The sequence below is a fragment of the Leptidea sinapis genome, chromosome 15 (assembly GCF_905404315.1).
Source record: "Leptidea sinapis chromosome 15, ilLepSina1.1, whole genome shotgun sequence".
In the NCBI taxonomy this organism is placed as follows: domain Eukaryota; kingdom Metazoa; phylum Arthropoda; class Insecta; order Lepidoptera; family Pieridae; genus Leptidea; species Leptidea sinapis.
Genome location: NC_066279.1, coordinates 6,129,813 through 6,152,467, shown reverse-complemented (window position 1 = coordinate 6,152,467; position 22,655 = coordinate 6,129,813). Strand labels below are relative to the sequence as shown.

General features: G+C 34.8%; 1 protein-coding gene across 2 annotated transcripts in view; it reads right to left on the bottom strand.

Annotated features, from left to right (window-relative positions):
- Positions 1-297: 297 nt before the first annotated feature.
- LOC126968228 (elongation of very long chain fatty acids protein AAEL008004-like) overlaps positions 298-22,655 on the bottom strand; it is a 96,369-nt gene continuing 74,011 nt past the window's right edge. For both annotated transcript variants that reach the window (XM_050813100.1, XM_050813101.1), the window contains 3 exons: positions 11,911-12,047; positions 9,647-9,835; positions 298-4,694 (listed from right to left, as the gene is read on the bottom strand). In XM_050813100.1, the coding sequence (XP_050669057.1) occupies positions 4,572-4,694; positions 9,647-9,835; positions 11,911-12,047 (449 nt within the window). In that variant the 3' untranslated portion in view covers positions 298-4,571. The remainder of the gene's footprint in view (positions 4,695-9,646; positions 9,836-11,910; positions 12,048-22,655) is intronic.

Here is a 22,655-nt window from a genome sequence, read left to right as displayed (position 1 = left end):
GAGTTGATTGTGATTAAATAGAATTCTAAAGGAATCTGTTTTGAAAAAATAATGACTTTTAACATTATATTTTTCTAGATGTGATCTATATAACGTTATATGCTTGTAATTAGCATTTATTGTGTAAATTTTGTAATAATGGCTGTAAGTTTCCCAAATAAAAAAAAAATCATAATGTTATGCATTGTATATTTTATTAAATTGATGATATTATTCCATCGTCCAGGTAAGTTTCAAATCCTATAACCGCACAGCAGTTTTTGTAGTCAGTTAGGGTTTTTAAATGTAAGACACAAATTCGTAAAATACTTTATTAAAATAATAAATAGGTCGCAAAATGTGTTCCCGCAGACAGATGAGGGACACCCCGCGGCCACGTGACAACATTTAAAGCGTGACAAAGTAACGCCCCTCGCCCCGCCCACTTACAAATGATAGCTTTCGAAAACTTTTGCCAGCGGTTTTATGTTTTAACCTTTGGTGTTGGGGAAATTCACAAACTGCCCAAAAAGTTTAAAACGGCACTTCCGTATGGTTCATCAGTCTTTCCTTTATTTAATTTTCAATAACGGTTTTGTTGAAACAGTCCATACAAAATATTTATAGGTTCAACGACGGTGTTATATTGATAAAACAATTTTCAAAAGCTATCATCTCTATAGGTACAAAGTTGTAGAATAGCTGCGAGTGTGTTTTATTCAATAAGAGTATATATACCTATTAAATGAATTAGCACCAAGTCAAGTAAATAGCATTTTAATGCTAGTAGTGTTCAAAACATTATAATTCGACGAAGTGAGACAAGGGGCGGGGAGGCGTGACATATTTTGTGACATGACATTTTTTCGAAATATAATATTTTATAAATTAGTATTACAACACTAAATTTAAACTAAATGTAATATTCATTTTATTGAAAAATAATTCAAATGGAAATGAAAATAATTTCGGAACACTGCTGTTTAAACATAAATTTATATATGTTAAATTGAGAAATATGTGAAATCACACTAGGTGTCACAATTGTGACCAGCTGTGACAACGTCGGGGAGATGTCTGTCACAGCGTGCTTCTGGTACTGTGTACATAATCGTGCGTACACATTGGTGCAACGTAACATGAAATGTATCATGCAATGAAAGAATTCACCGTACACGCGGCAATATATGTATCATGAAAGGTAACACACTCTGTAGCAATTTCTCAAAGTATGGCGCGTTGGCTACTGAATGGAGGAAACAGACGTACACAGGACATTCATAGTGCGCTATAATGTGTCCACGCTTGCAGCGAACATGCAATGAAAAATAGAATTATACATTTCATGTAACGTTTCACCAGTCTGTACGCACCTTAAAATACATTAATCACACTCGCAGCCATTCGGCCGGCCACGACGGTAGGACGTCAGTACCTTGCATACCCGCAGCTTTTTACACAAGTATAGATTATATTCTATATGTACTTCATATTTTCGTTTTAGCTTCAATTCCGAATAATTAACAAAACGATTGTTAAACATATAATACTTCTTTGATCTTGGGCCAAGCCAGCACAATATAAGTAGATATTGTAATTGTTAGATTTTTTTAATGAAAACAGATTTTTTTTATTAAATTTCAAACATGCTTTTGAGCTGTTTTAAATATTTTTTATATAACACACAATAAACACAAAATATATTTGAATGGACAATTTGAAACATTTTAGGATAAGTTCAACTATGGCCCCATATATCTGAAAAGTCACCTATTTGGTGTTCCTTTTCCCGAAATGCAAGAACAACTAAGTAATAGTACTTAGACTGTGCTGGCAGCGGACTGGTAGACAGCTGAAGTTTTAACAGAATATGTATTACTGTTGCCGCTTTAACAACAAATCATAACAAGATGGCGGCGAACTTCAAAATGGCGGCGAACTCTAAAATGGCTGCCATTAAAATTTAGAAAAATATAAGTATTAAAAAAGTACATTGTGTTTCATCTTGGTCGATGACACGGAACCCTGTATGCGAGTTCGACTTGCTCTTATCAGGTTTTAATAACAATTTCACAATAGCCTAATCTGTTCTAGTTTATGTTCATGACACAGACTGCGTCCCAATATGTAATCCGTGATCAATTGTTCCGTGATTCTGTTCCATTTATCCCCCGTTATTATTCTATGACACATCTGATCACAGATCACTAATTGAGGCACCTTCTGGAATACGGATCTTAGTAACCATGCATTAAGTATTACGTATTAACAACAGCATCGACCTTAGAACCCATAATGATTATAATAGCCTTTATTCAGACACATACTTATTATAATTTAGTTTTATACTTGGTCTGTTTGCTCATCTTTCGTAAAGGATCCTGAATTTCTTTCTTCTTCTTCCCACAATAACCCATAGCAATAAAATACCACATTACGAACACAGATCTTATTTAATTGTACATTATCCAATAGCGTTATGTTGTGATCATTAACTGTCCAATGAGCATTCAGTAGGTACTCGGCGGCCGCTCACCTCAACTGATGAATTGTTTGTATTGCGAATATAAAGGTTTTAAGTAGTGTCCTGGGTTATAAGGAGGATGAACAACAATATCTATTTGTTACTTTTGAAATATATTACCATTTACCTACATTATCCTAGATACTTGAACCTAACCCATTAATGACTGTACTTGGTAAATATAACAAAGTTCCTAAAAAAATTACTAATTACTCCTCTGATTAGATCAGAAACCTCTCGAAAATTTTAATATCGCTACTCAATCAATGGAAATCACCCATCTATATTAATATCATATAATTTATTGCAAAAAGCTCAGGTATACTCGACACTCCCTAATACTAAATTGTGAATACACTGCTCTGTAACGTTAAATAATTATGAGAAACTAAATTATTACAAAAAACAAACTATCAAAGTTAAATTATATTACAAATTATTATACAGTATTCTATATTGAGCACAGACTGTGTGCTGACATCGGCTGTGACCCGACCATACATTACCAGATAAGTCTGTGGTAACATTGTTCTAGGCATGAGGTTATAGAGAAATTATAATAATATTTACAAAAAAAGCCTAAAATATTATGTATAGTATGCAATCGGCCACGGGCGAATATACAACTTGCGTACAGAACAAATTATAAAAGACCCCAGCGATCTCAACATTGATCGAACAGTACAAGTAACACATGAAACACTATCTCTTAAATCGACAGCAAATAGAAACTTTGCAAGATTAAAATTTAATAATTCATCGTACTTAGTTTGTACTTAAAAGTATAAGGCATTCAATATTAAAAGTTTAATATAAAATCTCTTTGTGCATTGAAAGCTTACAACAAGCGGTGTTCAAACAATAATTATTGTTCATTGGTTTTTTGTTAATTTGTAAAGAAATACACATAAATGCAATGAATATCAATACCTAAGGCCCAGTATCCACCAAAGAGGAGAGGAGAAGAGATGTATTTTTACAACCAATCAGATTTCGTTATTTCCAGATCTCTCCGCTTAGAATAGCTTCGGTGGAAATGGATCAAGCGGAGAGGAGTGGAGATGTCACATTTTTTACAGAATTTTGAGCCACGTACAGCGATCAAGCGACGCGGCAGAGTGGAGATGCGTGTAGGTGGGCCTTTCGTACACATCACTTGACTGATTTCGGGTTCTCACAGCTCACATCTCCTCTCCGTTTTGTTGGAAATAGCCTGACGGCTTTGCGGCTTATCTCCTCTTGTCTCCTCTCCTCTCCACTTTGGTGGATAAGGAGCCTACTGATTGAGCTATAAACTGTGACGCGTTTATTTTCATCGCGACATTGAAAGTATAAATATAAATAAATAATACAAGTAAACATACAAAGTTAAGATGCAAAAACCTTGAAACTATGATTTGAATTTCATTTTCCAGGCATTACAAAAACTAATACTAAAATATTGTTAATTCGGCGTCACAAAAACACTTCCCCGAAATAATAACATGACGATATTAAAATTTTATGATTTATATGTGGGCTCTGTGTATATAAATAACAGTTCCAAAATATGACGAAAATCTTCACTCATTCTAATAATATATAACGCGTTAGATACTATGATTTATCTAGCATGTTCTACTTAATTTTGCTACACGATACTGAATAAAAACAGAAATACTTTCACTTCGCCTAAATCACCTGATTAAAATGTTAAACTGATCCATCCAAGACCCGAGTGTCAAGCCGATAAGATAGATATTAAGTCGACACTAGACCGGAGAATAAACGGCGGCGGGAAACAATAGCGACTGCGTATCGCATCTTTCCGACTCTGACACCTCTTGAAAAAACATATCGACAACAGCAGGTTATTAACTCACACATCAAACAATCTAGAGGCTCTAGCAGGACATAGTCAATCTTTTGTTACATTAAAATCATTATTAACAACTATCTCCCTAATATTCCACACTTATTTCCCCGAATATGCCACATAGTAAACAAATAAAGACAGCTTAAAACGCGATATATCGCTTAAGATTAATTATAACTCTGTGGTGTAGTTTTAAAGCTATATGTCGGTGGCTCAGGGTAGGGGTCGTCGCCGTACGAACGCGTCGGCCGCGGACGATGCATACGAGCTCGGGACCGACGAATCCTCCTGTTTGTAGCCGTTCTTACCGCTCAGCGAATCGTTGTCCATCACAGTCTGAAAAAAATAATATATTTTTTTTTCTGAAAATTTTCTAGTAAATTAACGGGATCACAACGTGCCTATGACCCCGCAAACAGTAGCCCTATTCTCGTAACAAAAGGCATAAAAAGGCATAAAAGGCATTTATTTTCTCAAAATTGATTCCTTTAGAATTATTTTTGATGTAATTTCTAATAACTACTAGATACTACTACCGCTTCGGAAACAAATGGCGCTCTGAGAGAGAAGAAGCGGCGCAAGAAACTCTCCCAGCATCTTTTTTTTGTGCTCTTTTCAATAAAAATATACAACATTGTACAATCATTTCTATCGCTTAAAAATAATCACAATCTAGTCCCAGGCTGTCCGATCATTTAGATATTCAGCAGTAATAGGATTTACGACAGAGCCATTTTTTTATAAAACATTTAAATTTATTTATAGATAATACTGGACTGTATTATAGAAGTGTATTCTTTTACCCTTAAAGCTATTATGTATCTTATGAAACCTACTAGAATTAGTTACAAGCAATCCTTTATTTCTAGTGTTATGATAATGAAAATCACTATTAAGAGCAAAAAGGTGACGATTTTTGTGAACGTATATAAAATTTTCATAAATGTACTGAGAATGAACAGTCATAATATTTATTTCTTTAAATTTTAAATTTTTCATTGAGAACAAGATAAATAACAAGATCGAACGTCAATTGTTGGGAGAAGTTTCTGCAAAGTTTTACGTTTAGTTGGATTGACAACTTAAAACATCATATACCTAATAGAGCATATATAACCCTTTTAATGGAAGTAGACGTATTTTAGATTTGGTAGATCAAATGTCAGTGACGTGCAGCTTCGATTCACTTACGGTCGTACAGTTACAGTATATTTACTATCTACAGATAGAGATAAATTACTACCTTCTACTGTTAGTAATTCGCTGTCAATAATCTGAAGCTGTCCCAATTCTTTCAAAACTGTCATTCTTATCGCCTAACATTGGGACGCGTAAATTGCAATTTCCATACAAACTTCTATCGCTGGTAAGCTATACGTCGTCCCATTGACAGACAGCGTGTACGGATAAGGTGAGTTACCGTCGATAAGTTTATTAGGACAGAAAATGCAACGATAGTTACGATTTTTATCTCAAGTAAGAGAAAGACTGAATATTGGGAACGGCCGTAAAAGTTATAGGAGAATACGAATCTAGAGCAAAACATGGATTGGATTGGAACTTAACCTATACGATTTTGAAATTACGAGAATAGCAGCGCATGCTTGAAACAGTGACGAAATATCAGAAAACCATTACGAAGTATAATAACGCGTAAGTGGTAGTCACTTATTTGTATTTGTGGTATTTAAAGTGTAGTGAATAATTCGCTAAATAGTTTGTTTTAAACTTATTCAAGTATTTACACATACAAAAATTTACGAGACAAAATAAGATAACAAACAATACTTATTATTATCGTACGTTAAAAAAATATAGTTGAATGCTTGTAAAAAAAAGTTGGTACAATCAGCTTTGTAGAGAATTCAAATCTATTCTTAAATTATTATTAAATATTTGATCTCGGCAGTCGGAATTTAGCCTACTCTACACTCTTCATAAAGAATGGCATTCGGCCTTGCTATAGTTATTGTTTGGGATATATTATACCACAATGATAATAATGTCAGATATTAAACCCAAAACCAAAGGGCAAACTGTATTTTGAATTAAATACTCGCCTAAAACTTGTGATATTACAAAATTTAATGCTTAGCACGGAATACAACGCGTATACGAAATACAGCGAACGGGGGCCAAATAAACTTCCACCCGAGTCAAGTCTCAGGCTGAGATCTATATGATAGAGCGTTATTAGATTTTGCTCAGACATCACTTACCTAAAACTTAGCCGAATGTGATAAAACGCGAAATTTACTTTTGCATTTTGCTGTCTTAGCTCAGCATAACTTCAGCTGTCAAATTACTATGAAAACGAATATAAATATTATGCTAAAGGCTTAATAAAAAAAAAATACACTTAGCTAAGTTTTTGATAAGTAAAGTCTAAGTCAAGATCTTAGCCACGTACACCGGAGTTACTTGCCCCCAGCTCCTACTTCTAGGGTGGACCCGGCACTGTAAATCCATGGACTGCTATTTCTTGCAACTCCATTCATATAAAATTCAAAGTAGAACCTTTTTTTGCCTCGACTCATGTGTCTTATTAATAAGGTCATATGATGATACAAGACATTTACATGAAAACAATTAGCATTTTAATTATGCGAACATAGCTATTGTTATCTGGTAAATTACAAAATTAATCTACTGTATATAAACATTTACAAAATTTCGACGAAAAAATACTTGAGTTGGCGGAACTCCCATTGTGTATATATAATCTATTTAAAATTTTTATTTTCCCCGTAATAAAGGCGATAGAAGGCGCACAACTAAGTTTGTCTCTACGTAGCGCTAAGTGATCAAGCCCTTCACAGGTAATGGATTCGAACACCTCTGCAGTGCACGCACCTATAGTGTGCACTAAACCACAGATTAAAATCCGCTAATGTCCTCTAAGGACCTATGCCTTATTAACAACACTCCAATATATGCCAGCTTGAAGTTTCTGTATAAGTCTTGCTCTATTGATGATCCCCGGTTTCTTCGAAACCAATTTGGCTTTACTTCGCAGATGAACGCGAAATTGGCAATCGCTCAACTAAGACAGGTTTTTATCTTTTAATGATTAACGTGCAAACTTAAGTCTTTTAGAAGCGAAACTGAAACATGTTCTCTGTTTTTTGTCCAGGAATTCTCAAGAGAGGACTCTATAGAAGGCTTTCGCTATATTCAGATGAAATGACCGCCGTCCATACGTTGTCGTACAGTGGTCGATCTACTGATGACTCTATAGGTATACCTACCAACACGGGGCGGCTAACAATGAAGCTCTTCATGATTTTGGAGTGTATGGAGGTTATTGCAATAGACCTATAAATCCGACTTGCCACCTGTACTAGTCTACTGGATCCCTGATTTTTCAGGGATTGATGTCCATGAGTCCGGGAAAAACTTTTGAGTATGAGTGCAGGAAATAACGTGTCAACAGCAGCAACTGAGGGCCACACGGTCTGAGCACGACGGGAGAAATGCCATCTAACCCGCTTGACTTCTTAGCGTCAAAAAAAAACAGAGCTCGCTTTACAGTTTTCTGTCTGAATAGGCATAGAGTTCTGACAATGAAAAGATAGAAGAAAAAAAGAACTGAACGTTAAGTATTGTGATACAGGCTGAAACAGAGGTGTGATCTCGAATAGAAGGGACACGGCAATGTGAGGTTTTTTAGCGGTGAACGCACTAACTTGTTACAGATAAGGATAAATTAAGAAAAACTCAATTTAAATAATGTTACCAAATTAAAAACAAACCAAACAAATACTTCTTGTAAACCTTGGACTTTGATATCATGTAGTGAATTTCCCTTGTTCGATTGATAAAAACATAATAATTATACTACAAACATGGCCATTAAATAGCTAATTTTGTTTTTTCCATAAGCTACCAGATATAACGCGTCATCTACTCACATTATGGAATGAATGAATTAAGCCATAATGCATCACAAAATAAAATACGACGTAATTCGAGAGATCACATTGCTCTGCGCCCGTGATCCCAAGATGGAATGTCTAACATTACACTGTCTTTTTGCCGTAGAATTAAGGGCGGCAGTACAGCCCCGGACGAAGGCTGCCAAAACTAAACAAGCCAGGGATTGGTTACTCGCTAAAATACTACAAAATCTCCGAGAATGTGCAAACAATACGAGATGTATCCCAAATCGAGTTAACCCACACTTATTCAAACGCAACCCGAGGCATTCCCTCATTAAAATTTCTAACCCATTTAAGACTAAGACGAACTGCTTGCACTGAAAAAAAAATTATTCCCGACATTTCCTTACCATATACTTTCGACGATATAATTCCATAACGCGTAGGTTTGTTTTTCCCCGTTTCGCTATGAATTGATTAGGTTTTCAAATCGAGTTCTGAATTGAGCGATGTTTTACTGCGATTTCTTTCTGCATTGACGCTGAAACGGTTTTCCAATACTCTATTCTCGATATGCTTATTTGGTTTTATTTGAAATAAAAGATTTTTTTTAATTATCATTAATTCATGTAATGTATGTTCATAGGCATGTAATGTATGTTCATAGGCACATAAGTAGGTATAGGTAATTTGCCAGAAACTGTCATAACCATAATGTTAACACCAGGAACAGACACAAACTTATGATGCCTACTACTCGGCTAAGTCGAGTTAGTAAGTCTTTTGTGGGGCGATGTATATGCTTTTACAACAAGATCCCAGAAAATGTTCAAAACAAAAGGATAACGTTATGCAAAACAAAAGGATAACGTTATGCAAAAGAATCGTTAAAAAACGTTTGTGTGGTAAAGGTTACTATAACATAAATGACTTTCTTAATGATACCACGGATTGGGAATGGAGTGACCGCCCTCAGGCTATTAAATAATAAGTTTAATTGTACAATATTACTTTGTAAACATATTTATTCGATGAAAAAAAAAGCCCGCTGAGTTTGTTGCGCCCATTCTTCTCAGGTCTGAGGCATTCATTTTGGAATGGGTGGTAGTTTTTGACTTTCAATAAGTGACGTCACATTCTATTTTGAATAAAAATATTTGAATTTATTTGAATTTGAAAATTTGAATTCAATTGTCTTAATAATTATGTAAGTATTAAAGTAGAAAATAAAAGGTAGGCACAATGCATGGGCACTATAACTAGCGGGCTTGATTCGACCTTCAATCGCGGCGGGTCTCTGACCATTACTGGTAGGCATGTTGAAGGACGCGGGGAAAGGGTGCGGGAAGCGGGAGGATAACGAGGTGTGTTCGAATTTATACTATAGAAACTGATGGCGTTTTTACTCACCATGCACAGGCCGTTGTTCATTCTGGATATCTTCTCGCCCTTCTTGTAGCGCGCCTTGTAGAAGTCGGTGAAGAGGAACAGGAAGAGGAAGCCGTGCATCGCGATCCAGTAGACGAAGACGCGAGGGTACTGGCACGAGGGTCGGAACAGCACTTGCAGCTGGTGGCTGAAGATCAACACGAACTGCACCTGCACACAGAACCTCAGTTTAGCGAGAGTTGTTATTTTTTTCATGTTAAACTTTTTTTTATGGAATAGGAGGACAAACGAGCGTACGGGTCGCCTGTTGTTAAGTGATCACCGCCGCCCACAATCTCTTGCAACACCAGAGGAATCACAGGAGCGTTGACGGCCTTTAAGGAAGGTGAACGCGCTTTTTTTGAAGGTACCCATGTCGTACCGTCCCTGAAACACCGCACAAGGAAGCTCATTCCACAGCTTTGTAGAACGTGGAAGAAAGCTCCTTAAAAACCGCACTGTGGAGGACCGCCACACATCCATATGGTGAGGATGATATCCTAACTTGTGGCGTGTCGTGCGAAGGTGGAATTCGGCGGCAGGAATCAGGTTAAACAGCTCTTCGGAACACTCCCCGTGATAAATGCGGTAGAAGACACATAATGAAGCGTACTTCTCTACGCAACGCCAAGTGATCCAGCCGTTCACAGAGCACTGGGTCCCCCACAATTCGAGCTGCTCTACATTGCACGCGGTCAAATGGATCGAGCTGATGCTGAGGTGCGCCAGACCAGAGATGACAGCAAAACTTAAACTTGCTTCGTTATTAGACTGTTTTTGTTTATGAGACTTTGTTCGCGTACAAAGAATGCCTTAATACATGAAGTTGAAATAGCATTATTTATTAAGCACGACATTGCTTTGATTTCGCATTTGACTCTAAAAGGAAATAAAAATTATAAAATATATGAATATTCCTGTTTATCGTTGCAAATCCATAAATATCCTAATATATATAAATAACGTGTCATGTTGTTTGTCCGCGATGGACTCCTAAACTAATGAACATGTTTAAATGGGGATTACTTCATGGAATGCAGTTTAGTCCAACTTGAGAGATAGAATAGTTTTTATTTAAATTTGGAACCCACAATTATATTTATTTCCAATATTCGGTTTGTATGGACATATTTTCTATGAGAGAATTTATTAACGCACGGTTTGATGGTTCTACTGTGAAACAATCTATACTAATACTATAAAGCTGCAGTGTTTGTTTGTTTGTTTGAACGCGCTAGTCTCTGGTACTACTGGTCCGATTTGAATGATTTTTTCAGTGTTGGGTAGTCCATTTATCGAGGAAGGCTTATAGGCTATGTTTTTTTTTTTCAAAATTAGGGATCCGTAATAAAATTGCTATTTTGTAACACAAGGTGTAAAATCGAAAACCTATTTTTGCGTGCGCTGCAAAAACTATTGACAATAGAACAAAATGATGTACAGGCTATATATTACTTATAAAACTATCGCGTGAATTATACTTTATATGGCAAAACAACGTTTGCCGGGTCAGCTAGTTTCATTATAACAACAGGGAGTATATTTTACGAAATAATTTTTGATGTTATGACATATTATTAACAATTTCATAAAAAAAAAAAACAGTATTTTACTTATTAGGTACAGAACATCGTCTGTCGTCAGCTAGTATATTATATATTTGTAATAACAAAGACTATCAGATACTGTTACGAAACATTACCACATATTACAACATACTACTTAAGGTAGGCTGTTGATAAAAATATGGTTTAACTACAAGGAAATAATTAAAGACCTGCCTACCATGTTGTGCTGAAGGCCCTTTTACGGATAACACGATCGCCAATAAAGAACTTAAACTATTTTTACATTGTATGAGACAACATTTACTCTCGATTAGTTCAATTATTATCATAATGCAAGTTGATTTATAAATTAATAATGTTAATTAAGTGCTTTATGTAAATATGCAGAACTAGTCTCGAACCTGCTCTGGCACGTCACAAAGTATAATATAATGTGTTATAACAATAAGGCACGAGACGAGCAGGACGTTCAGCTGATGGTAATTGATACGTTCTTCCCATTAAAATGCAGTGCCGCTCAGGATTCTTGGAAAACCCAAAAATTCTGAGCGACACTACAATTGGACTCGTCACCTTGAGACATACGATGTTAAGTCTCATTTGCCCAGTAATTTCACTAGCTACAACTAGTCCTATAATTATTTAATATGTATATGTAATGCAATTTAAACATCTTACCATTTGGAAGGCGGTGAGATACTTCTTCCACCAAATGTACTTTTGGTATTTACGTCCCATCGCCGATATCATGTAGTAGAAGTACATTACAATGTGTACAAATGTATTTAACAGCGCAAAGAATGTACTGTGACCTCCTGCGAACAAACAAAATATCAAACATTAAATAAATTCGTATTCTTCCACTGGCTTTACTAAAAAAACTTTTACCATATGAAAAATGTTAACTATTGCATTGTATCTTGCCAATAAATGGTGAGGGCTATGCTCGGAGTTTCCCCGCGAGATCGAATCAGATATGAGGAGAATCAAAGTCACCGACATAGCCCAGTGGTTGAGAGACTGAAGTGGCAGTGGGCAGGGCACATGGCCCAACGGACAGATGGCCGTTTGGACAGTAAAGTCCTCGAATGGCGACCACGTACCGGAAGACGCAGTGTTGGTAGGCACTCCACAAGATGGATCGACGATCTGGTCAAGATCGCCGGATAACGTCCATGGGCGGTTGCCTCACCTCTCCCCATCCCGTGAGCCTCTTGCCCGTTTACCCCCTCTTATATTAAAAAAAGCATGCTCCGATAGCAACGTAGCGTAGAACAAATTTTGTGATAAGGCAGCCTTACTCTCAGGGTGACTTAGCAGGCTTTCTTAGGTGAAGTAAGGATCAATATCGTTGTAGAACATTCTACTTAGATATACATATGACATATCTAATCAATATGCTAGCACACGGTTTCACCCCCGACTAACTTCATCCAAAATCTAATATTTAAGACCAGGAGAAAGGTGAAACCTAATAAAGAAACGTAATATAACTATATATCTAGATATAACATACAAATATTAAAATCCAATTGATAGATCCAGAGTCAAAACTCATACAAACGAATAATTATTTAGTTTTTTATCTTTACCATAGATATAACACCGAGATAATCATAATTATAATTTTCGATAATAAAAAGAAAAATACTTTGTCAATTTTGTACAATAAAATCTTCTTATATATTTTTATTAAAAAAATACGCATTTTTTTTTCTAGTAGTAAGTAAAGATTAATAACAATAATTAATTTCAATCTGAGATAAAAAGGAAAATAATCCAACACAATTTGCGTCATATATTTTGTAATCATAGCTTTTTATCTTGTAAGAGATGCCATTTTAATATTTAACATTTAATAAATAATCTCGCGACTGATATGATTAAAAGGAACAAAAGGGAGGCCAAGACCAAGATAAGACAACCTGACCAACTAACTGGTTACTGAATAACATGTACTCGTTTTAAAATCGAATAGTTTTCTATGAATGTCAACCAGAAATTTAAACAAAAATGTGTATGAAGTAAAAACATTATTTTAATTGGTAAGTGAATGAAGGCCTTATTATTATTATACTTGTTAAATAACTCCCCATCAAAAATAATAACCTGTCGCGTCAATGACACTGAACTCACATAGATTATTTTAACAGAACATAATAACTGGTTATTGCCTAGTTTAATAATATTTGAAAAGGTTTGCTATCTCAATAGAAATCCTTTGGAATAGTTCTGTATGAATATCAACCAGAAATTTAAATAAAAATATGTATGATGTGAAAACAATATTTGGTAAGTGAATAAAAATCTTCTGCACGCCTTATTATTAATAACCTGTCGCGTCAATGACACTGAACTCTCATAGATTATTTTAACAGAACATAATAAGTGGTTATTGCCTAGTTTAATAATATTTGAAAAGGTTTGCAATCTCGATAGAACGAAATCAAACTGCATTGTATATTAGAGTCTTAAAGAGACAGAATAATAAATATGGTGTCATTATTAAAAGTCTGACAAATTTACATTAACACATATTACAATACAAATCAAAGACAAGTTTTTTTTCAATTCGCCATAAATTAATAAAAAAACCTGAACATGTGCTCTTACTCGGAGTTAATGAACTAACGCCCGTTAAATATATTCACAACGGTTTTGCAGACCTCCTGCTGAACAGCGAAAAGGTCTATTCGGCTCCAGACCTTACGCCGCTAGTCTTTTTAGTAGGTTATGCATATGGAAAAGTGAATTTTACTGATTGCCCGACTGAGACTCGTTGATCCATTTTGACCTGTTTTCGCGACAGTAACCTACGATTAGACCTGGAAATGAAGCACAGGCCGAAGGCAAAACACAGCAGTTTTCCCAAACCGATACGACTTAGGACTGAGGACTTAGACTAAGGGACCTTCAACAATAGAGCATACTCCCAACCTAAAGGCCGGCAACGCATCCCTTGCCTCACCACTCTCTATCACGTGAATCTCTCGCCCGTTTGCCCCCTCTTATAAAAAAAAACTTAAGCCGCTACTATAAATTAGTTGAAGTTGGTAATTTGAATATTAGAATTTTATTCAGGTTTTCTAAAACGTTTTTTTTTATGGAATAGGAGGACAAGCGAGCGTACGGGTCACGAAGTGATAACCGCCGCCCACATTCTCCTGCAACACCAGAGGAATCACAGGAGCGTTGCCGGCCTTTAAGGAAGGTGTACGCGCTTTTTTTGAAGGTATCCATGTCGTATCGTCCCAGAAACACCGCACAAGAAAGCTCATTCCACAGCTTTGTATAACGTGGAAGAAAGCTCCTTGAAAACCGCACTGTGGAGGACCACCACACATCCAGATGGTGGGGATGATATCCTAACTTATGGCGTGTCGTAACCTCTCAGAGTAAATTATAATAAATAACTTTCTGGGTAGTCTACTATTTAGTTTAATCTTTTATGGGCTGCGTTTTAATGGTGGTTATTTCAAGTTTCATCCATATTATTTTGAATCATACTAGACTGCCGGGAGAGTTTCTTGCGCCGATTCTTCTCTCTCAGAGCGCCATTTTTGTCTCTGAAGCGGTAGTAGTATATATTTTTTAGTATGTTAGACATGCCTTTTATGCCTTTTAGACTCTACCCCCTTTAAGAGTATTTTTGTAACATCCTGTATAGTATTTTCTAGATCCAACACACATTGCCGATCAATCAAAATAATTTTTATAATATTAGTTGAATGACACCAATTAAAATAATTATTTAAGATGTCGTAATTACAACTCATTAGGAAATTATAAATTAATAATTCTGTTTGAACAACATCAATCATATCTATATACGCGTACAATCAAAATCATGTTTTGACATATTAATATGAATTAGCCTTAATCATGAATCAAACCGATTAATAATCGTATTTTAAATACGTTTAAACTAAAACGACGTCTTAGTGGCTTTATATTTATAATTCGAGAGATTATGCTTGAGTAGATTCTTGGATGGTTTAAAACTTTTTCAATTATTTAATTACAATGACGACCCCTATAGCCCAGTGGTTAGTGACTCTGCCTACTGAGCTAGAGGTCCCGGGTTCGAATCCCGATAGGTGCAATCATATATGATGAATATGAATGTTTGTTTCCGAATCATGGATGTTTATTTGTATTTATATTATATTTATGTATGTTTTAGTAAGAGTATTGTATTAAATATATCGTTATCTTGCAGCCATAGTACAGGCTATGCCTAGTTTGGGGCAAGATAATTTGTGTAAGAGTGTGTCAATATTATCAATTGGATCTGTAAATTGGCATTGCTATCGAGTACTGTTTTCAGTGAGAGCATAACCGGTGAATGATTATGAATTGACTCGCCGAGTTCTGGCACGGAACACTTAAAATATAAATAAGATAATGAAGTTTTCTGCCTTTTTATACATTTTACCTGTTATCTAAATATAAAAGAGAATGTATGTTTGGATGTTCCCTAATAACTCCTAAAATATGCGACCGATCTCTATGAAATCTTTTGTAATAGATTCATTGAAGCTCCAGGAAGGTTTACATATATAATTTATATGGCAAACGTTGTTTTGATATATATATATATATATATATATATATATATATAATATATAGATATATATATAAAAGAGAATGTATGTTTGTATGTTCCGTAATAACTCCTAAACTATTCGACCGATCTCAATGAAATCTTTTGTAATAGATTCGTTGAAGCTCAAGGAAGGATAATTTATATGGCAAACGTTGTTTTGATATATATATACGTTAGGATATCACCTCCACCATCTGGATGTGTGGCGGTCTTCCACAGTGCGGTTTTCAAGGAGCTTTCTTCCGCGTACTACAAAGCTGTGGAATGAACTTCCTTGTGCGGTGTTTCCGGGACGATACGACATGTGTACCTTCAAAAAAAAGCGCGTACACCTTCCTTAAAGGCCGGCAACGCTCCTGTGATTCCTCTGGTGTTGCAAGAGATTGTGGGCGGCGGTGATCACTCAACATTAGGTGACACATAAGGTTATTTGTCCTCCTCTTCCATAAAAAAGGACCACTCACGACACCACCAAGGTCCGCGATCTATGTAATATATAATTACGACAACATAATAATATTTACAGTAACATACCTAGTACGTAATAACATGGCTTAAGTATGTTTATATCTCAAATTGTATGAATTAAGTATATATTTCACGTGACGTCAACGGCAAAGACGTCATGGTAAATCCAGCGGTAAAAAACCGAACAATTATCGTATTTCATTATGATACGAGTTATTCGATACCAATTTATTTGCAATTCAATTTAAGATATTAATTAATTTTATGGTGTATATTATGTACATTGTATGTACACAAAAATATAATAATTTACTTTTCATTAACACGTCATCTAATATATAAAATTCTCGTGTCATGGTGTTAAACTTTGAACTCCTCCGAAACGGCTTGACCGATTCTCATGAAATTTTGAGTGCATATTGGGTAGGTCTGAGAATCGGACAACATCTATTTTATCCCCCTAAATGTTAAGGGTGGTCCACACGATTTTTTTTTTTTTTTTTAAATTTGTTTTGATTCTGAGTCAGCATTAAAAAATACATACTTTTGTATCGCGATTTTAATATCGGCAATACAACGTTTGCTGGGTCAGCTAGTAGGTAATCATATAAAATTTCAATGTATGAGTAACTTGTTGCTAAGTATTTTTTTAATTCCCTCAGAAATGATATAGTGATAAGTAATTACTATCGAAACTGAAAGAGGCTAACACGACCGGGTTCACATAGTAGCTCGGGGAAAAAGTCTTAATAAAATCACTAAGGCTGCAATGTTAGTTTTTTTTAATGAAATAAGGGACGAGACGAGCAGGACGTTCAGCTAATGGTAATTAATGCGCCCTGCCCATTACAATGAGTGCCGCTCAGAATACTTGAAAAACCCCAAAAATTCTGAGCGGCACTACAACTGCGCTCGTCAACTTGAGACATAAGATATTAAGTCTCATTTGCCCAGTAATTTCACTAGCTTGTATCTGGATGGTTATGATAATATTATAAATTGAAAGGTTACAACAACATTTCAAAATAAGAAATAAACCAGTAAAATGCTTCGAGCTATTTTTCATTTATTTTTCTTTCTGTCAAAATCTGTGAATCTAATGGAGAAATTAGATACACTTTAAAATTTTAATATTCAAATACATTTCCTACTATTGTTTAATATGTTATTATTTAAATACATTTAAAAAAAGTCTGATTTTTGTATCATTCGTCAATCATTCCTGAATCATAATTTCAGTATTTCGATCTTTATCTCGGAATCCATATAATCTATATAATTGAAAACGCTTATCAGTTAATATAATTATATAATATAAATACCAGATTAAAAATACGTCACCCGTAGGAGGATTTCAAAAAGAGATCCATTAATCGGTTATTGTATTTGCACTGGTCGGATCGCCACTTGCGGACTTGCATAAAGTCCTTTAAAAGGCATTTATTTTCTCAAAATTGATTCCTTTAGAATTATTTTTGATGTAATTTCTAATATACTACATACTACTACCGCTTCGGCACAAATGGCGTTCTCTGAGAGAAGAAGCGGCGCAAGAAACTCTCCCAGCATTCTTTTTTACGCTCTTTCCAATAAAAATATACAATATTGTACAGTCATTTCTATCGCTATAAAATAATCACAATCTAGTCCCAGGCTGTCCGATCATTTGGATATTCAGCAGTAGAGTAATATGATTTACGACAGAGCCATTTTTTTTATTTATTCTTTTTTTGCGCTCTTTTTATTTTATTTAATATTGTACTGTCATTGCTATTGCTATAAAAAAGTCATAATCTAGTCCCAGGCTGTTCGATCACTTAGATATCTGTGGAGTAATAGGATTTACGACAGAGCCATTTTTTAATAAAACACTTAAATTTATTTATAGATAATGCCTGAACAGTGGCTGGGACTTTATTATAAAAGTGTATACATTTACCATTAAAGCTATTATGTATCTTATGAAGCCTACTAGAATTAGTTACAAGCAATCCCTTATTTCTAGTGTTAGTCTCAGTAATCACTATAGTAGACTATTTAAATACCAGTTTCAATTTAATTAATTTGACATCAAAAATGGAAAAGGCTGTACTCCCCGGTTACATCATCTCTTCACCTGACGATGACGTCACATCGTCGCTTTGCGTGCAAAACAAGCATCACTAGGATATTATTTTTAATAAATCTTAATATATATATATATAAATCCAATGTCCTGATGTTTGTTTCCAGTGAACGCCTAAACTAATGAATGGATTTTGATGGGGATTACTTCATGGAGTGCAGTTAAGTCCAACTTGAGAAAAAGGATAGTTTTTATTTCAATTTGGGACCCATAATTATTCTCATTTCCAATATTTGTATTGTATGGACATATTTTCTATGAGAGAATTTATTGATGCGCAAGGTTTGACAGTTGTGCTGAGTATATTTTACGAAATAATTCTCGATGTTATGAAATTTTATTGACAAAATTCATAAAAAACTATTTTATTGCATCACCAACATCATTATCAGCCGGAAGACGTCCACTACTGGACAAAGGCCAAAAGACAAAGACAAACCCCCTTATTCATAATAGTCTGCTAACTTAAAGCTAATTTGCTTATTCTCACTCTGTCTTCTTCTATTGTCCTAAGTCAGAATGAGAAAAAACACTCCTTAGCGGCTGTTTAAAGTTAGCGGACCATTATGAATAAGGGGAAAAGTGTTTAATTTATTATGTACAGAATCGTCTCTCGGGTCAGCTAGTAAACTATACAGCATAAACTACGATTATTTTTTAATAATATATCGATTGAGGTGTTGTGATGCTGATTATTATCATTATGATGAAAAATCAATGAAAGAAACTGGATGAACTAACTACAAGAAGTAATAATTTTTCTAACAGAACACCGGAACCAGATACACAGAACATCGGAAACTGTACAACTATTAACAACAACGGCGCCTATTTCTGCCGTGAAGCAGAGATGTGTAAACATTACTGTGTTTCGGTCTGTAGGACGCCGTAGCTAGTGAAATTGCTGGGCAAATGAGACTTAACATCTTATGTCTCAAGGTGACGAGCGAAATTGTAGAGCCGCTCAGAAGTTTTGTGTTTTTCAAGAATCCTGAGCGGCACTACATTGTAATGGGTAGGGCGTATCAATTACCATCAGCTGAACGTCCTGCTCGTCTCGTCTCTTATTTTCATTAAAAAAAAGTCAAAACGTAACAATGAAAACCTCAAAAACAAATCAGTGACAGCACGAAAATATCACATGTACCTAACAGTAATGAAACTGTAAACGGGAACTAATGACGTCCAGAAATAATGGGGCCTTGTAGTATATGCGTATAATCCACTGGATTTAAAAAAAGTCCATTTGGATAAACGCGCCATTAGCTAAATGAATGTTAAAATAAAAATATTTAATTCTTTGAATTGCTTTACACATAATTACGTGTTCAAAAACGTCGTGTGATAGTAATTGCAGGATATTCTAGACGTGGTCTGCAATATGCTATTATTCCTTAACAAGTCACTGTTAACGGATTAATTCGTCGTCGAGAACACACATGAATTACAAACCTGTTATAATATTTACGTCCTGGGTTTTACATTTTCAACACACGACGTAGGTATCACGTGCTTTTTTGATTCGGTTTTGAATAAATTAAAATCTATGATCTCACGAGTATTACCAAAGTGGTGCTTGATAGTAAATATATTGATTGAAAATAAATCGTATTTACTTTTTATTTATATATTTATTTAATGAACAAAATTATCTCAATGTATAATATATATATATATATATATATATATATATATATATAGTTTTATAGATTAGTTTTATTTTTTTATATAAACAAGACCTTGAAGTTTTACCACACAATAAACAAAGAATATAGATAATATATAAATAACTAGCTGACCCGGCAAACGTTGTATTGCCATATAAATTGCAGATTTCTTTTCTACTTACTTCTTCTCAACTTATATTATATTTTGGATAATTCACACTATAGTTTTACAGATATATGAGCTATTCTGGTGTGTAAGCTATATTATTATAATGTTTCATCAAAATCCTTTCAGTACTTTTTGCGTTAAAAAGGTACAAACATACATCCAGACATACAAACTTTCACATTTATAATATTAGCAGGACTAGCTGATGCCCGCGACTTTGTCCGCGTAGATAAAGGGTTTTTAAAGATAATAATCAAGTTTGGAATTGAAGATTATCTCATGTCCTATTCCAGTTCCGGTTCCCGTTTTCGCTCCTGTTCCCAACATATTATATGAATCTTATTTCGAGCTATGGGATTGCTATGGGAAACTAAACCTACTATTGGTATAGTTATAGCTCATTGACGTGAATTTCAGTTTTTCACAAATCCATGACCATGGATTTTTCCAGGATAAAATGTAGCCTATGCCCTTCCTCAAGCTCTAGTCTATCGCAGTACCAAATTTCATCAAAATTGGTTCAGTAGCTCCGGCGTACAACCGTAACAAACAAACTTACATTCACATTTATAATATTAATAAGGATAGAGTATACAATCATATTGACATATTACTTTTGATTTGTGGTTTTTATCGTTACCTTTTAACTAAAAGTGTAGTAATATTTGGAAACTTCACTGATGAAAGTGTGAGTTTTAAGTTCTGTTAATATGTATCATTGTAACACTGTTTGTTTCCGATACATGAATAAATAAAATGAAATAAAATAAAATATGCAAAATGTCGACTATATCTCTCACCGTCATATAAGGGACCAGACGAGCTGGACATTCAGCTGATGGTAATTGATACGCCCTGTCTATTACAATGCAGTGCCGCTTAGGATTCTCGAAAAAACCCAAAAATTCTGATCGGCACTACAATTCCGCTCGTCACCTTCAGACATAAGATGTTAAGTCTCATTTGCCCAGAAATTTGACTAGCTACGGCGCCCTTCAAAGAGAAACACGGTAATGTTTACACATTATTGCTTCAGAAGAGATATAGGCGCCGTTGTGGTAAAAGTTAAAAGAGTGGCAATGAGTTTCTTGCTACTTCTTCTCATTAGCTCAACCCTTTACCAAGTAGCGGTAAATTCAATAAGAAACAATATTTTTATATTTTTTTTGTAAGCAAGTATCATTTCTGTGACCTACATGAATAGTGTTTTTGAATTTATTCCTTTCTCGATATACATAATTATATCTATAAGATCATCGGGTAGTGTATTTAGTGCATACGAAGTAATAAATACCATTTTGTTTACACACTAAGTATTTAATACGAAGTCATGTACAAGTCGTAAACAAGAATTTTAACATTCAACCATAACACATCAATGTATTATTATAATGCATTAGACATTGTAGAATAATTTTAATAATTATTATTAAGACAGACGTTCCTCATACTGGTCTAGAAACAACGTTTTAATATAGCGTATCTGATTTGTCTTGGAATAGTAGGTTGTTAACGAGGGTCGAAAGAATCAATCCCCGAGGTATTTAGACGCCAGAGCGCAGCGAGGTCGGCTATAGTCCGAGTAGGAATTGATACTTTTACCCGAGTTAAACACTGTACTTTTCATTTCGAATATAAGGAAAATAAAACTAGTTATTTAACTAAGCACAGATTAGTATCCCGCCAATTTATGTCGACTATTTAAATTTCAAATATGGAACTTACCGCGTAATTGATGCGGTTTATTCCGCTCAAAGAAGTTTGCGCTAAGTTCACACTGGCTGTTTAGAAAGTTACATGGCCACAGCAAATTTTTTTAATTCGTTTTTTTTTTACATAAAACTCTTCACAGCAGTTCTATTTTTAAAGTTCATTCCGGGCCTTAGGTGGGAAGTAATTTGTATGAGTTTTTCCCTCTCTATGGAGGGAAGCAGCATTTTCCACCCAATAATCAGATCAAAACAACATTTCTTTCCGAGTATGAGAAATGAAAAAAATATTTCATTCGTCTATTTGTTCAGGTCTACACATAGTAGAGGTCTTTGAATGTTGGGGTATTTCCCGAGTTGACATTTAAAAATAAGGTACATAATTAATGTACAATTAAAATGTTTTTATTGCAATAAGTTAATAAGGGCAGATTTCATACAAGTGCCGCAAATATAATAACTGGTTTAGTTTTATTTGCTGTGGTTTTTAACGCAGCTATGATTGACGTTAAAATGACAATGAGAATCAGGAGTATCAGAAATCAAGGAGGAAGGAATGCGCGTCCCAATTGAAATTTTGTAATATGTATCTCGAATTGGACGTAATTCCAGAAAAACGTTCCAATCCACAATCACGTCGAAAATGAGTTAGGAACACAAAACTGGTCACGTGATTCAT